General features: G+C 46.8%; 1 protein-coding gene across 1 annotated transcript in view; it reads left to right on the top strand.

The window, feature by feature from the left end:
• The window catches only part of MYH13 (myosin heavy chain 13), a 71,210-nt gene that overhangs the window by 47,369 nt on the left and 7,864 nt on the right, over window positions 1–15,977 (top strand). The window contains exons 24-35 of the mRNA XM_078373036.1: window positions 1,775–1,951; window positions 2,948–3,093; window positions 3,197–3,287; window positions 4,580–4,969; window positions 8,022–8,148; window positions 8,236–8,354; window positions 10,404–10,600; window positions 11,005–11,188; window positions 11,983–12,148; window positions 12,819–12,943; window positions 14,179–14,487; window positions 14,572–14,775. Coding sequence (XP_078229162.1) covers window positions 1,775–1,951; window positions 2,948–3,093; window positions 3,197–3,287; window positions 4,580–4,969; window positions 8,022–8,148; window positions 8,236–8,354; window positions 10,404–10,600; window positions 11,005–11,188; window positions 11,983–12,148; window positions 12,819–12,943; window positions 14,179–14,487; window positions 14,572–14,775 — 2,235 coding nt within the window. The remainder of the gene's footprint in view (window positions 1–1,774; window positions 1,952–2,947; window positions 3,094–3,196; window positions 3,288–4,579; window positions 4,970–8,021; window positions 8,149–8,235; window positions 8,355–10,403; window positions 10,601–11,004; window positions 11,189–11,982; window positions 12,149–12,818; window positions 12,944–14,178; window positions 14,488–14,571; window positions 14,776–15,977) is intronic.

Raw genomic sequence — 15,977 nt, 5'->3', positions numbered from 1 at the left:
CCACCAGTCCACAAGGGGACTTGTCCCGGGGTGTTTGCAGTGACATTACTTGTGGGAGACAGCTTGAGGCAGTGCCAGGGTCCACCACAGGGAAAACAGAGAGGTAAAATGTAGTGGGCATGGTGGTTCACACCTGTAATCCCAACAATTTGGGAGGCTGAGGTGGGTGGATCGTGAAGTCAGGAGTTCAAGACTAGCCTGGCCAAGATGGCGAAAGCCCGTCTCTACAAAAAATACAAAAATTAGCCAGGGCTGGTGGTGGGTACCTGCAATCCCAGCTACTCAGTAGGCTGAGGCAGATAATTGCTTGAACCCAGGAGGCAGAGATTGCAGTGAGCCAAGATTGTGCCACTGCACTCCAGCCTGGGTGACAAATTTTTTTCATCTCAAAAAAAAAAAAAAATGTAGTAGATACACACCAGGGATGGGTTGTGCACAGCAAATATTAACACCCTACTGCTAGGAAAATGTAAGAAAATGAAATATGTAGCATGATAGCATTTATGTAGACAACAATCATACACACACAACAACAGACATTTGAACCAATATATGCAGTCACTGACATGATTCCTATCATAATGGATTGCCCATGAGGTGGGCTAAGGGATGCGACCTGCTGAGTGTAATATGACAATGGAAGTGGACACTCAGAGTCAGTGCTGGATAGACACTGGGAGTAATGGAAAGAGACACTTGGGAGCACTGGGGACTGTGGCAAACTGAGGTGCTCTTGCCCCATCCACAGGTGGCAGCCATGACTCAGCCCCAGCCAACTGTTGTCGGGGAGGATGGGAATCCAGCATTTCCCAGAAGTCAGAGTTTCTGGTTTCCCATGAGAAGCCAGAAATCCAAGTTTTATGTGAAATCTCATTTTTTTTCAATGTTTATAACATTTTTAAACTGTAAACTACTATGTAGACTAAAGAAAATATGGCTAGAAGGGCCATGTGTGGTGGCTTACGCCTGTAATCCCAGCACTTTGGGAGGCCAAGGCAGGCAGATTACGAGATCAAGAGATGGAGACCACCCTGGCCAACATGGTGAAACCCTGTCTCTACTAAAAATACAAAACTTAGCTGGCCATGGTGGCACGTGCCTGCCGTCCCAGCCTTGGGAGGCTGAGGTAGGGAGAATTGCTTGAACCTGGGAGGCGGAGGTTGCAGTGAGCCAAGATCTCGCCACTGCACTCCAGCCTGGGCAACAGAGTGAGACTCTGTCTCAAAAAAAAAAGAAAAAGAAAAAGAAAAGAAAAGAAAATATGGCCAGATTCAGTCCATAGATCAGAAGTTAGCAACCGGAAGCCGGTTGGACATGGAAAAAGTTTCCACTGAATGCCTTCAAGCTCCACGTTTGGTGCCTGCCTCCTGCTTCCTGATAAAACAGCACTCCCGTTCTGAATTGTCTTGCATAGCACTTCATGCCTCTCCTTCCCCTTCCTGCCTCATTCTAAATCCTAATCAGCCAACCTAATAAACACATTTCCACAGGCATATTATGAGCAAATATAGATTGATGTATTACCCTTCAAAGGTAGCACATTTGCATTTTAACACTGCCTTCCTTGTAAAATATAATGCCCTCCTTAAAGAAATAATCCTAATGGGAGAGTTTGAGGCACTGTGATAGACCATAAAGGAAGATAAAGAATGGAGAGGTTGTCAATTCCAGGAGGTAAAAAAGAGGGAAAATGAACAAAGAAGCAACAGCTTTTGTTGGTGGAAGCTTCTGGCTTAATCGTTTCGATATTAAATTGCTGTTGATATTATCCTAGGTAAAGAATCTTTCCGAAGAAATGACAGCACTTGAAGAAAACATTTCCAAATTGACCAAAGAAAAGAAATCTCTGCAGGAAGCCCATCAGCAAACACTGGATGATCTTCAGGTTGAAGAAGATAAAGTCAACGGTCTAATCAAAATCAATACCAAGCTCGAACAGCAAACAGATGATGTGAGGATATTTTACTACGATGCTTTAGTATTTACTGCTTGTAAAGCACAGGCAAGAGACGGTCTAACTAGAATGCAGGGCTTGAGAGGTCAGACTCTAGAATCAGCCCCACCCTGACCCTGAAGGAGTTTGGGGTACTGAGCAAGCTGCTTATCCTTGCAAAGCCTCAGTTCATGCCTTGTGAAATGGCGATGTAGATGGCTCCATCTCAGAGGGTTTTCACAGAAAGCTCAGCACATAGAAAGTGTTCAGTAAAACACAGCTGCTAATATTATCATCATCGTTATTGTTATTATTAGCATCTGCTTGTAGGTCCTTTGGGTTGTAAACCCTCCAATCCTGTTGTAATGTTATTAAAGATGGTTCCATCTGTGGCCATGAAAATGAATATTTCCGCCCCGTCACATTACATTATTGTTCTTAGAGATGTAAGAGGCAAGTTTGAAGTGTTCCGATTTTACTGGCTATTGTGGCTAGAGATTATTTTCTAGATATCTTTAATTTTTCTGAGCCCAGGGTGGGCGTGTTCCTCCTCTACACCCCTGTTCCCTGTTCCACGTGTGCATGTGTGTGTGTGTGCGCACACAAATTCCTTGCCTCCCATGGTTGCATAATACATATAAGCAGGGAAGGCACAATGGTGTATGGCATAGACCTTCACAGTGCTGTCCACAGAAGCCCCCATTAAGAGTGTGCTCCTATAGGTTCCATACCCCTACAGGGAACATGGTCTGGGCCAGGCCAAGTGGCAATCAGCTGAAAAAGGCATCGGGAGGCCCCTGAGGGACCCAGCCCTTCCCTGGGTAGCCTTTTTTGGTAGACAGAAGATAGGGGATCTAGGGGCAAGACTTTTTCCTCCTGGGGCGAGAGGCTTGCAGCCAGCACCCTCCAGGAGCCCCAGAAAGTTCCAGGCCATGTGTCTGGCTGCACCAGATAAAAGGTGCAAACACTTCCACAGCAGGGTCTTCATTTTCTAATTGTGTGTCTTCTTCTCAGCTTGAGGGTTCCTTGGAACAGGAGAAGAAACTGCGGGCAGACCTGGAAAGGATGAAGAGGAAGCTGGAAGGAGACCTGAAAATGACCCAGGAATCCATTATGGATCTAGAAAATGACAAGCAGCAAATAGACGAGAAACTGAAAAAGTCGGTATCTCATTTGCTACCTCTGTGTCTGAGCCTAAAAGCCAACTTTCGCCCTTCTCCAAGAGGCTTGTATTTCATGCTCTTTTTAAAAATCTATTTGCAGGAAGGAGTTTGAAATCAGTCAGTTACAAGCCAAAATAGATGATGAACAAGTCCACAGTTTGCAGTTTCAAAAGAAGATTAAAGAGCTGCAGGTGAAAGCATCAAAACCTTCCCAACCACGACAATCCCTCTGCAAGAGCGCCCCCCTGGCTCTTCCCCCCTTGTTTCTTTAGCTGCTGCTTTCCTTCTGCTAAAGCTAGAGGTGTCCTGTTCTTTTCTTTATTTTTTGAAAATAATATTTAAATGTTCTAAGTAACAAAAACATGCTTCCTTGCAAAGGTTCAAAATATGCCCAGTAAAGCTAAATATTCTTGATAAGGGTGCTTTGACCACCACCCTTAAGCCCAGCGTCCTCCCCGTCTTCTCAGAAGTAATTACCAGTTTCCATTGGATATACAACCTTCTGCATCTCTTGCTATGTGTTTTTGTACACATTTAAGACCCCCAAAAATATACAGTACACATGCAGAAAAGGTTCTTGTTTCTTTATAGTCATAGCATAAATATCATACTGAGAGTAGCATAAATATCATACTGAGAGTATCACTCTGCAACTTGCTCCTTTCTTTTTTTTTTTTTTTTGAGATGGAGTCTCACTCTGTTGTCCAGGCTGGTGTGCACTGGCATGACCTCGGCTCATTGCAACCTCCACCTTTCAGGTTCAAGCCAGTCTTCTGCCTCAACCTCCCAAGTAGCTGGGACTACAGGCGCATGCCACCACACCTAATTTTTGTATTTTTAGTAGAGACAGGGTTTCACCATATTTTCCAGGCTGGTCTCGAACTCCTGACCTCATGATCCACCCACCTTGGCCTCCCAAAGTGCTGGGATTACAGGTGTGAGCCACTGCACCCAGCCTACTTGCTCCTTTCTTTTGGCAACATGGTCTGCAGAGCCATCTATGATAGATGTGGGTCAGTGTCTACCTGCTTCATAGACCTCTAGAGCAAGCCTCCATCACTATTGATTGGAGCATTCCCTTATTCATGGACACTTAGATTGTTTACAAGTTTTTTCACCAATTTAATATTATATTGTATTTTCTGTTGTTGTTGTGTTTTGAGGTGGAGTCTTGCTCTGTTGCCCAGGCTGGAGTGCAGTGGAGCAATCTCCATTCACTGCAACCTCCTGGGTTCAAGTGATTCTCCTGCCTCAGCCTCCCGAGTAGCTGGCACTACAGGTGCCCACCACTACACCTGGCTAATTTTTGTATTTTTAGTAAAGGCAGGGTTTCACCATGTTGGCCATGCTGGTTTCAAGCCCCTGACCCAAAATGACCCACCCACCTTATGCTGCCTACCCACAATTCCTCACCACCCAGCCCCTCCCAAAGGGGGCTGCCTCCTCCTCTACCATAACATTCCTGATAGAATGACCCTTTCAGGCCCGCATAGAAGAGCTGGAGGAGGAAATTGAAGCAGAACACACACTTAGAGCCAAGATTGAGAAGCAGCGCTCAGATCTGGCCAGGGAGCTGGAGGAGATCAGCGAGAGGCTGGAAGAAGCCAGTGGGGCCACTTCTGCCCAAATTGAGATGAACAAGAAGCGGGAGGCTGAGTTCCAGAAAATGCGCAGGGACCTGGAGGAGGCCACTCTACAGCATGAAGCCACGGCGGCCACGCTGAGGAAGAAGCACGCAGACAGTGTGGCCGAGCTTGGGGAGCAGATTGACAACCTGCAGCGGGTGAAGCAGAAGCTGGAGAAGGAGAAGAGCGAGCTGAAAATGGAGATCGATGACATGGCCAGCAACATCGAGGCTATCTCCAAGTCGAAGGTACCTGATTGACCGACCCTTCTGCTCTTGGAGAATGTAAGGCAGCCATGGTCACCTGCCCCCAGCATGTTTGAACATGCCCTCCAAATGCACTGCATGTTCTACACTGAAACCCTCTTTTCTATTTCTGCCTATTTCCAGTTCCTCACATTTACTCATGTCCTTTGTCTTATCCATTTGGGCTGCTGTAACACAATATTTTAGACTGGGTAATTTATAAACAACAGAAATGTATCACTCACAATTTTAGACATTGGGAAGTCCAAGATCAAAGTGCCAGCAAGTTCGGTGTCTGATGAAGGCCTGTTCCTCACAGGTGGTACCTTCTCATTGCATCATAATGTGGTAGAAGGGGTGAACACGTTCTCTCAGGCCTCTGTTATTAGGGCACTAATCTCATTCATGAGGGTTCCACCCCCATAACCTAATCACCTCCCAAAAGCCCCACCTCCCGACACCACTGCACTAGAAATTACGAATTTTGGGGGAACACCAACATTCAGACCATATCATCAAGATCATTTGATTCAAGCACAATTGAATGATCTGGCACCACTGTTTTGCTCTTTTTGCCCAGGCTGGAGTGCAATGCTGCGATCTCAGCTCACTGCCACCTTTGCCTCCCGGGTTCAAGTGATTCCCCTGCCTCAGCCTCCTGAGTAGCTGGGATTACAGGTGCACGCCACCATGCCTGGCTAATTTTTGTATTTTTGGTAGAGACAGGGTTTCACCATGTCGGCCAGGCTGGTCTTGAACTCCTGGCCTCAGGTGATCCACCCACCTCTGCCTCCCAAAGTGCTGGGATTACAGGCTTTAGTGAGCCACTAATCCCAAAGAGCTGATTGGGGCGCTTAAAGAAAAAGTATACAAACTTACGAAAATTAGGCATGAAACTTAATATTGATAATGAGACAAAAAAGTCACAGATTACCTTGAAGACTCAAGTTCTTTTCTCCTGAGGCCTCTTTGGGCCATTTGCCAAAAATGTCTTCTAGAATATATTCTGCTTGTGATGGTTCCTCTTCCCTACCTTGAACCTTCTGCAGCTCCCAGACTCTCTGGGGTCCATGCAAATGCGGGCCCTGAAGCTTATTTCACGAGCTTCACAGCCACCTCTGCACATGACCTCAAAGCAAAGCATTCCTCGTGGAGCATGTGTGTTCCTTCATTTAACAGCTTACAGGGTGCCCTGAGCTGTACTAGCAGTTGTTTGGCTGGGCTGGGAGAAGCAGTGGTGACCCTAGAAGTGGGGCTGTGGGCCTCCCACAGAGGGTTTCCCAGAAGGTCAGGGCGTCTGTCCAGTAAAGGAAGGGAGATATGGATCAGAGAACTAGAGTGATCTCTACAGCGCCCCTTGCGGTCACTGTTTAGGGTCTGCTTCTTCCCGACTGCAGCCTCTGGCTCCGGGTGATGACTCTTTTTCTCCTTCTTTCCTGCTTTCCCATTTGTTTGCCCCTTTTCCCTTTCTTGGTTTCCTTCCTTCCTCTAAGAAATTGGGTCTGAATAGGTACCCCTCCCACACCTCTCTCTCAGAGAGCCAGGCCAGCCTGCAGGGATAACTGGGTGGGAAAAACCTCCAGCATCCCCTACGCACTGTGACTATAAACAGCCCCCACTGCAGCCCCCCTCTCTCCAGAATTGCCTTATGCTGCTCTCTGTTCTCAAGAGAGAATTTGATGTCCAGGGGAGGCAGCACTTCATGTTTCTTTACGCTTTTTCAGCTGTCCCCTTTGACAGGTCTCCTTGCAAGTCACCTCGCTTTGATTCTCCCATGCTTGTGCGTCATCTCCTCAAAGAGACCCTAACCTCCTCCAGGACTCCCTTGGAATCAGTATCCCTGCTCCTTCCACTGCCATCTCATCCTTCCCACTCTAAGGGAAAACATATGTTCAATACATTTTATTTTCTATTTTACGGAGCAGCAGGAGCAGAGAAAGGTCAATACACACAAGGGTTCTGAACAAACTTCACAAGAACCCTGGCCAACTGGAGGCTGGGCAAGTGAATCCCTTCTTACCACCTCTACCATAGGGAACCTTTTGTTCCGTTGAATGAAATGCTTAACAGTCATCTGAATACCCTGCTTGCAAGTATTCACATGCTTGGCATCACTTGTAAGTATTCATGAATTACTTATATTACAAGAGGATCCCAAGGATCCACTTTAAATTGGAATCTTCTTGGCCTGGCATGGTGGCTCATGCCTGTACTCCCAGCACTTTGGGAGGCTGAGCCAGGCAGATCAAGAGGTCAGGAGATCGAGACCATCCTGGCTAACGTGGTGAAACACTGTCTCTACTAAAAATACAAAAAAAAAAAAAAAAAAAAAATTTGCTGGGCATGGTGGTGGGTGCCTGTAGTCCCTGCTACTCTGGAGGGTGAAGCAGAAGAATCTCTTGAACCTGGGAGGCAGAGGTTGCAGTGAGCTGAGATCACACCACTGCACTCCAGCCTGGGCAACAGAGCGAGACTCCATCTAAAAAAAACAAAACAAAACAAAAGAAGTGGAATCTTCTCAAAGGTTTGTTTACAAATCATTAATACTTATCCACCAAAAGCTGATGTTCCAAGCAATCAGTGATTGAGCTGCATTCACAAATCTGAAATGATGATGACTTTTTATTTTTGAGACAGTTCAGTCTGTTGCCCAGGCTGGAGTACGATGCTACGATCTCTGCTCACTGCAACCTCCACCTCCCAAGTTGAAGCGATTCTCCTGCCTCAGCCTCCTGAGTAGCTTGGATTATAGGCACCCGCCACCACACCCAGCTAATTTTTGTATTTTTAGTAGAGGTGGGGTGTCTCCATGTTGACCAGGCTGGTCTCGAACTACTGACCTTAGGTGTTCTGCTCACCTCGGCCTCCCAAAGTGCTGGGATTATAGGCATGAGCCATTGAGCGTAGCCAATTATGATTTTTTTTACTTTTTTTTGTTCTGCATTTTTATTTTTATTTTACCTGACAAGAAGCTAAATGATCACACTGTTCACTTCAATGCTGGGCACTAGGAATCCATTTTTTCCCACTCATGCTGACTTTTTGTTTTTTAAAGAGTAACATAGAAAGAACGTGCCGGACGGTAGAAGACCAATTTAATGAAATCAAAGCCAAGGACGAGCAACAGACACAGCTGATCCATGATCTGAACATGCAGAAAGCAAGACTGCAGACTCAAAATGGTGAGAATGGGCAGGGCTCTGGGTGCAGCTGGGCCACGGGAGAGAGTGGCCAGTAACACTGACGTGGGGGCCACATCTGTTTGGTAGGGGAGCTGAGTCACCAAGTGGAAGAGAAGGAGTCTCTGATTTCACAGCTGACCAAAAGCAAGCAGGCCCTCACCCAGCAGCTGGAGGAGCTTAAGAGGCAACTGGAAGAAGAAACCAAGGTAAAGACGTAGAGTCAGATTGAACCTGAGAAGCTGGGGAGTATGACCACTTCACCCCTGAAGCTGGTCCAGAGCAGTGGTACGTCAAGAAACCTGTTGCTTCTCCTCTCTGCCTTGGAGCATGGTGGGAACCTGTTCCTTAAGGTTAGAGAACCTTGGCATTAGATCTCCTTCATCGGGAATAGAGATCCATACCATGGTGTTCCGTCTCCTGGGCTCCTCTATCCCCCACAGGGTGGTCTGAGAAACTCCTCTCCAGCCAAGGGCACCTCCTCCCCATCACTGCACACGCTTGACCATTCTGCCCAGCAGTTCATGCCCACCACTTGAAATTCCCTCCTCTTTCTTCTTCTTTATTCCTGCTGTGTCACCTCCTATACCACCAGATTTTAAGCTCCCCTCCTCCAAAAACGGGAGCATGGTTTTGGGAGCACCCTTGAGACATCTGCATAAACATGAACATCATCACCTTCTTGACTTCAATATCTAGATATTGTGTTTATAATACATGTCTCCCCACAGATCTGTAAACTCCTGGAGGGCAAGAATGGTCTGTACCTTCTGTGCCCAATAGAACAGTGCACACAGTAGGTGCTTGGTGCTGCCAATGTGTATTCCAGTATCAGAATAGGGGTCCAAGAGTTAAAAAAAAAAACCTGCATAAATGAAATTCTGAGGTTGCTGTACACTGGCTAAGACTTACAGGGTAATCTTTTGGAATTTTCCCAAGCTCCACCATTCTCTTCTGAAAAAGGACAAGCGCCATATTTGTCTCCCTTCTTTTTGTTCTCTGGTAAAGACTTTGGTAGATGAGGGGGCAGGGGGAAGTGGTGAGAACCCAAGCCTGAACCAGTACTGAGAAGGGCCACCGCAGGAGTGGGGCTGTCCTTCGGCCAGGATACAGCAACAGCTGTTTTCCTTCTTAGGCAACGTTTGTCCTTTGTTGCATTTTTATTTATTTTGTTATTATTATTTTTGAGATGGAGTCTCACTTTTGTCGCCCAGGCTGGAGTGCAGTGGCATGATCTCAGCTCGCTGCAACCTCCGCCTCTGGGGTTCAAGTGATTCTCCTGCCTCAGCCTCTCAAACAGCTGGGATTACAGGCATGTGCCACCGCACCAGCTAATTTTGTAATTTGGTAGAGATGGGGTTTCACGATGTTGGTTGGGCTGGTCTCGAACTCCCAACCTCAGGTGATCCACCTGCCTTGGCCTCCCAAAATGTTGGGATTATAGGCATTTGAGCCACCGTGCCTGGTCTGCATTTTTAAAAAGATTAAAATGTATGAATTACTGAAGTGGGCTGACAGAACTCTCTCTTTGATGGTGGCACCAGAGGGCATTTTGTGGCCATTATAGTCGGAGCTAAACTGTTGCCTTTACATCCCTGCACATGGGAGGGAGTGAGGGACAGAGGCCTCTAGGCATGTCTTCTCTGCCTAGGAAGAGGAAGTCGAGACGTGGAACCAGTGAAGCTCACATCAGCAGTCCCCAGTGTGGGGACATAGCCCACTGGTGACATCAAAAGATGCTTTCAGGCTTCTCCTGATCACAGCAGTCCATACCATTGTATCCAGTAGTGAGAAAATTATTCCCTTTTTAATGTTCCAATCCTTCCGATTATATCAAGGAAAAGGCCTCCTTGTGAACCATACTTCCTTAGCATTTGCTTATTTACCCTATTAAGAAATAGAGGGTAGAGCCCAGGCACGGAGTCCCAGCAGGCAACAGTACCCAGCTAGACGTGATAACATTGCTTTATTTCCACTGCATTTATTCTTATGGTTACCTTCTGCTTATGGCAAATGTCAATGGTTTTCCACTTACTGTCCTGTTACAGTTTACTCTTTTGTTAAATATATGTAAAGATAATTAAGGAGTCCACTTGAAAAGAAATTAAATAAACCAGGCGATATGCCAATATGGCAAAATTGGTGAAGACAGCATAGAGATAATTCAAGTTGGGGAAAAGATATTTACCTGAAAATAAATACTTGAATTTGGAAAAGGGTCAAATGTTTTTGCAATTTGTCACCACTGTCATTGCCAGGCCAAGAACGCCCTGGCGCACGCCCTGCAGTCCTCCCGCCACGACTGTGACCTGCTTCGGGAACAGTATGAGGAAGAGCAGGAAGGCAAAGCCGAGCTGCAGAGGGCGCTGTCCAAGGCCAACACTGAGGTTGCCCAGTGGAGGACCAAATATGAGACAGACGCCATCCAGCGCACAGAGGAGCTGGAGGAGGCCAAGTAGGGGCTCCAGGGTTGCAATAGCAGAGGGGACCTGAGGACACAAGCCAAGGGAGCAGGAGTCTTTGTATCTTGAGAGTCTCTCTTCCCTGCCCATGCCTTGGTGGTGTCCAAAACATTCTGATTGTGCCCCCCACCCTCTGGTGGTCTCCCTGTCCTTCTTGGGAACCGTCCATTCCACCTAGCTCCCCAGGGGGCTCCTTAGAAACCTGCTTTGCCACCAAGCATTTTGGGAATCTCCTGGTGACACCTGGATCCTTTCCACTCACCAAATCCTAGGTCTCGATCTCATCAAACACCGGTCGCTTCCATGCTGTTCATTTCTCTTCCCATCTGACAGTTACCTTCTGAAATAGTCCACCTTTGCCAACAGAAAAAAAAAATAGTAAATATGGTTTTCTTAGGAAAAAACTGGCCCAGAGGCTCCAGGAAGCAGAGGAGAACACGGAGACAGCGAACTCCAAGTGCGCATCCTTGGAGAAAACCAAGCAGAGGCTCCAGGGAGAGGTGGACGACCTGATGCGGGACCTGGAGCGCTCCCACACAGCCTGTGCCACCCTGGACAAGAAGCAGAGGAACTTTGACAAGGTCTTGTCCCAGCCACTTTCTTTGTGATGACAGCATGGGGATCATTCAAGTCAGGGAAACACTATTTAAATGAAAATACTTGGATTTGGAAAGGGTCAAATGTTTGACAGCGGCAGTGGTGAAAGCAACAGTTTCACGCTTAGATGTGTGAGCCGCCTGCACATCCTACAAGGCCCCCAGTTGAAATAGCATTTCCCAATTCAGGGGACTTGGGGTGTCTCTTGACTATCGTGACAGTCCCTCCAAAGGCCATATTTTGGTTTTTTGAGACAGAGTCTCACTCTGTCGCCAGGCTGGAGTGCAGTGGTGTGATCTCGGCTCACTGCAACCTCTGCCTCCTGGGCTCAAGTGATTCTCCTGCCTCAGCCTCCTGAGTAGCTGGGACTACAGGCATGCACCACCATGCCCAGCTAATTTTTGTACTTTTAGTAGAGACAGGGTTTCACCATGTTGGCCAGGATGGTCTCAATCTCTTGACCTCGTGATCCACCCACCTCAGTCTCCCAAAGTGCTGGGATTACAGGCATGAGCCACTGTGCCCAGCCCAGCAATTTTATTTTTAGTGAAAGCTAATTCAGGTCCATTGAGATCGTGATGTCTGTGAGAATGCAGCAGAGGACCTGCAAGAATATCACAGTTTGGGGTCCCTGATCTAGAACAGTGCTGCCCCTCTTTCTTCAACCCCTAAGGATGGAAGGGTAAAACCTTGGTTTTACTGATGGCCCTTGTTTGCATGAACTCTTCCAAGTCACCCAGGCTTTCTGCTTCTCCCGTGTCCCTTTGTCATCTCCCAGGTCCTTGCAGAGTGGAAGCAGAAGCTGGATGAAAGCCAGGCTGAGTTGGAAGCTGCTCAGAAGGAGTCCAGGTCACTCAGCACTGAACTCTTCAAGATGAGGAATGCCTACGAGGAGGTGGTGGACCAGTTAGAGACGCTGAGGCGGGAGAACAAAAATCTGCAAGGTGAGCTCTCTCCACCACCAGTGTGTGATACATCCCCCTCTCCTCCTGCCAACCCCTTCCCCATGTGGCCACAGCCATTTCCAGACGCCTCCTTCCCACTGCCCCACACGGTCCTCACCTATCATGTCTCACATTTACTCAGTTTTCCCCAAGGCCCAAACCTTTTTCATCTAAGGCATGGCCACAGCTAAGTCTCGTTTTTGAGAACTGAAGGCACAGCGGGTTGCTGAGCGCACTGCTCTGTTAGACCCTTCTGTGATTCTGTCTCTAAGTGGCTATGTATTCTTGGGCATGCCGCTGAATCTCTTAGGACCTCAGACTTCTGATCTACAAAGTTGGAAGACCACACCCAACACTTTCCAAAGCCCCTTCTGGTTCTGCAGACTACGATTCTATGCATTTCTCCCCACAATTGTTTTGTCTGGTCTTCTCTATAACCATTGTATGTAGAGCACTTTTGAAGCTTTAAGTTTCTATTCTTCACTTGTTCCCGTCTGCCTAGCGAAGGTACACATCCCTGTCTTGCTGACACCTCCTCTGAACAGCTTCCCTGTATTCTCTCCTGTATAAATGTCATGAATGAATCTCCAGTCCCTAAATTGCCTGGCAAATGCCTATACTATAAACTGGAGCCTGTTGAAACAGCCTAAATCGAGCCTGTCCTTTGCAGAAGAGATTTCTGACTTAACTGAGCAGATTGCAGAAACTGGCAAGAATCTTCAGGAAGTGGAAAAGACCAAGAAGCTAGTGGAGCAGGAAAAGTCAGATCTGCAGGTTGCCTTAGAAGAAGTGGAGGCAAGTGTCTGGGGTGTGACATTCAGAAATTCAGGAGGACAGGAAACTGAAAGAGGCTGCCCTTCCCCACCCCATGGGGCCCTTCATGCCAGGAGGCCCTGAGTCTCCACTGGGAAGAACATTCAGCCATCCCAGGGGCTGAAACATTTACGGGCTGCTACCTCATCTCCTGGGTGTCCTCTAGCAAGCTTCCCCATTCAAAAATAAATAAATGTGTTCATTATGTCTTCAATGTCTTCCTCTCAGGAAGCAGAAAATCAATCATCTAGCATCTTGAGAGCAGTGGAGAATCTCTCAGTTACGTTTAACGTAGAGGCACAGACAATCATCTCTGGCTATCAAGAATCCTGTATAATCAAAACACACCCAAAGGTTCCTGATGCAGTCATCAGTTGTGGCCCGGATGATTGGTTGTTTCTAGGGAAATACGAACCGACACAGGATGACAGGAGAGCAATTACACTATCATTTTAGAGACTAGGTTGACTGCTGATTTATGGTCACTATTAAAATAGATACTCTCAATAAAATTTTCACTAATTAGAAAGACACTCTATCTCAAGTCATAAGATAATTTGGTCATGAGAGATGCAAAGATTTAGTCCCAGTTTCATCACTCTGAGGGATATTTTGGAGCAAGCCAAATACTCAGACCACTCTGAGTATTGTTCTCTTCATCTATAAAATGAGTATAAGAATACCTATTTGCAGCCAAGCGTGGTGGCTCACATCTACAATCCTAGCACTTTGGGAGGTCAAGGCGGGCAGATTACCTGGGAAGGTCAGGAGTTTGAGACCAGTCTAGACAACATGGTGAAACCCCATCTCTATTAAAAATACAAAAATTAGCCAGGTGCAGTGGTGGGGATCTGTAATCCCAGCTACTGGAGAGGCAGAAGAATCATCTGAACCCAGGAGTTAGAGGTCGCAGTGAGCTGAGATCGTGCCACTGGAGACTCTGTCTCAAAAGAAAAAAAAAAAAAAAACCTATTTGGGCCAGGCATGATGGCTCACACCTGTAACTTTAGGAGGCCAAGGAGAGAGGATCACTTTGAGCCCAGGAGTTCAGAACCAGCCTGGGCAATATAGTCAGACCCTGTCTCTACCACCCCCAAAAAATTAAATTTAAAATTAAAAAAAAAAAAGAATACCTGTTTGATCATATGGGGATGAAAATACCCATTCAAGAAAGTGGCCTTCCACAGCACTCCCAGTCACTCCTTTGCTTTTGTCAGGGTTCCTTGGAACACGAGGAGAGCAAGATCTTGCGCGTGCAGCTAGAACTGAGCCAGGTGAAATCCGAGCTAGACCGCAAGGTCACTGAGAAGGATGAAGAAATCGAGCAGTTAAAAAGAAATAGCCAGCGGGCAACGGAGGCCATGCAGAGCGTGCTGGATGCTGAAATCCGCAGCCGGAACGACGCCCTGAGACTGAAGAAGAAGATGGAGGGAGATCTCAATGAGATGGAGATTCAGCTGGGCCACTCCAATCGCCAGGTGGCAGAGACCCAGAAACACCTGCGCACGGTCCAGGGCCAGCTCAAGGTGAGCGTGGTGGCCGTCTCTGTGTACCCGGATGGGCCCCAGCCTGCCAGGCGGCTCTGACTTCACTCCGGGTCTGCCCTGCAGGACTCCCAGCTGCACCTGGATGATGCCCTGAGGAGCAATGAGGACCTCAAGGAGCAGCTGGCCATCGTGGAGCGCAGGAATGGGCTCTTGCTAGAGGAGCTGGAGGAAATGAAGGTGGCCCTGGAGCAGACGGAGCGGACCCGCAGGCTCTCGGAACAGGAGCTGCTGGACGCCAGCGACCGCGTGCAGCTCCTGCATTCCCAGGTGCGCCCGCCCTCACCCCTCCACTGAAGGTCCTCCCTGGGGCAGGTAGCACCTCCTGCACCCCCAGCTGCTTCCGCTGGCTCAGGGCCCATGCCATGGGAAGGAGCACCCGGTTCCTCCCAGACTAGTTGTCAAAACCAAGTTTCTTTAAGTTTGGTTCTGGGAATAACTGACTCTTGATTGACAGATTTCTGAGCTTTCTCTCATCCAAACATTAAAGATAAAACATGCTGCATGTGGTGAGGAAATCAGAGCAATGAAGGATTAATTACTGCACAAAGCACCTGGAAGTACTATTTAAGTGGAAACCTTAGAATATTAAGATTTTATTTCAAAATAATTATTTTTGACCCTCTCAGTGCCACACCTGTAATCCCAGCACATTGGGAGGCCGAGGTGGGAGGTTCGCTAAAACCCAGGAGTTGAGGCTGCAATGAACTATGATCACATCACTGTACTCCAGCCTGGGCAACAGAGGGAGACCCTGCCTCAAAAAAAAAAAAAAAAAAAAAAAAAAAATATATATATATATATATATATATACATATATAAATTTTTTTTTTTAAATAAAGTTTTTAAAACTTCTTTGTTTAAAAAACAGAAAAAACAGGAGGGCCGGGCACGGTGGCTCACGCCTGTAATCCCAGCACTTTGGGAGGCTGAGGCGGGTGGATCACGAGGTCAAGAGATCGAGACTATCCTGGTCAACATGGTGAAACCCCATCTCTACTAAAAATACAAAAAAAATATTAGCTGGGCATGGTGGCACATGTCTGTAATCCCAGCTACTCAGGAGGCTGAGGCAGAATTGCCTGAACCCAGGAGGCAGAGGTTGCGGTGAGCCAAGATCACGCCATTGCACTCCATCCTGGGTAACAAGAGCGAAACTCCGTCTCAAAAAAAAAAAAAAAAAAAAAAAAAAAACAAGAAAAGAAAAAGAAAAAACAAGCAAATACATGGAAGAAAAAATCAAGCATATTATTAACATTCCTGGGTCTCTCATTCTCAGGCCCTTGTGAATTATATAAATATTATATTTTTGCCTCTAATTCCAGGACTTTGGGATTGCTTGATCTCAGGAGTTTGAGACCAGTTTTAATTAAAAATAAAATAAGTATATTTTGTAAAAATATGAACAATCTTTTGCAACCTCTTTTTTTCATTTAACAATCATGAACATATTTTGACATTTTTTTTTTTAA

The sequence above is a fragment of the Callithrix jacchus genome, chromosome 5, assembly GCF_049354715.1.
Source record: "Callithrix jacchus isolate 240 chromosome 5, calJac240_pri, whole genome shotgun sequence".
NCBI classification, from domain to species: Eukaryota; Metazoa; Chordata; class Mammalia; order Primates; family Cebidae; genus Callithrix; species Callithrix jacchus.
Note: the sequence above shows the minus strand (reverse complement) of the source record. Positions and strands in the feature narration are given on the sequence as shown.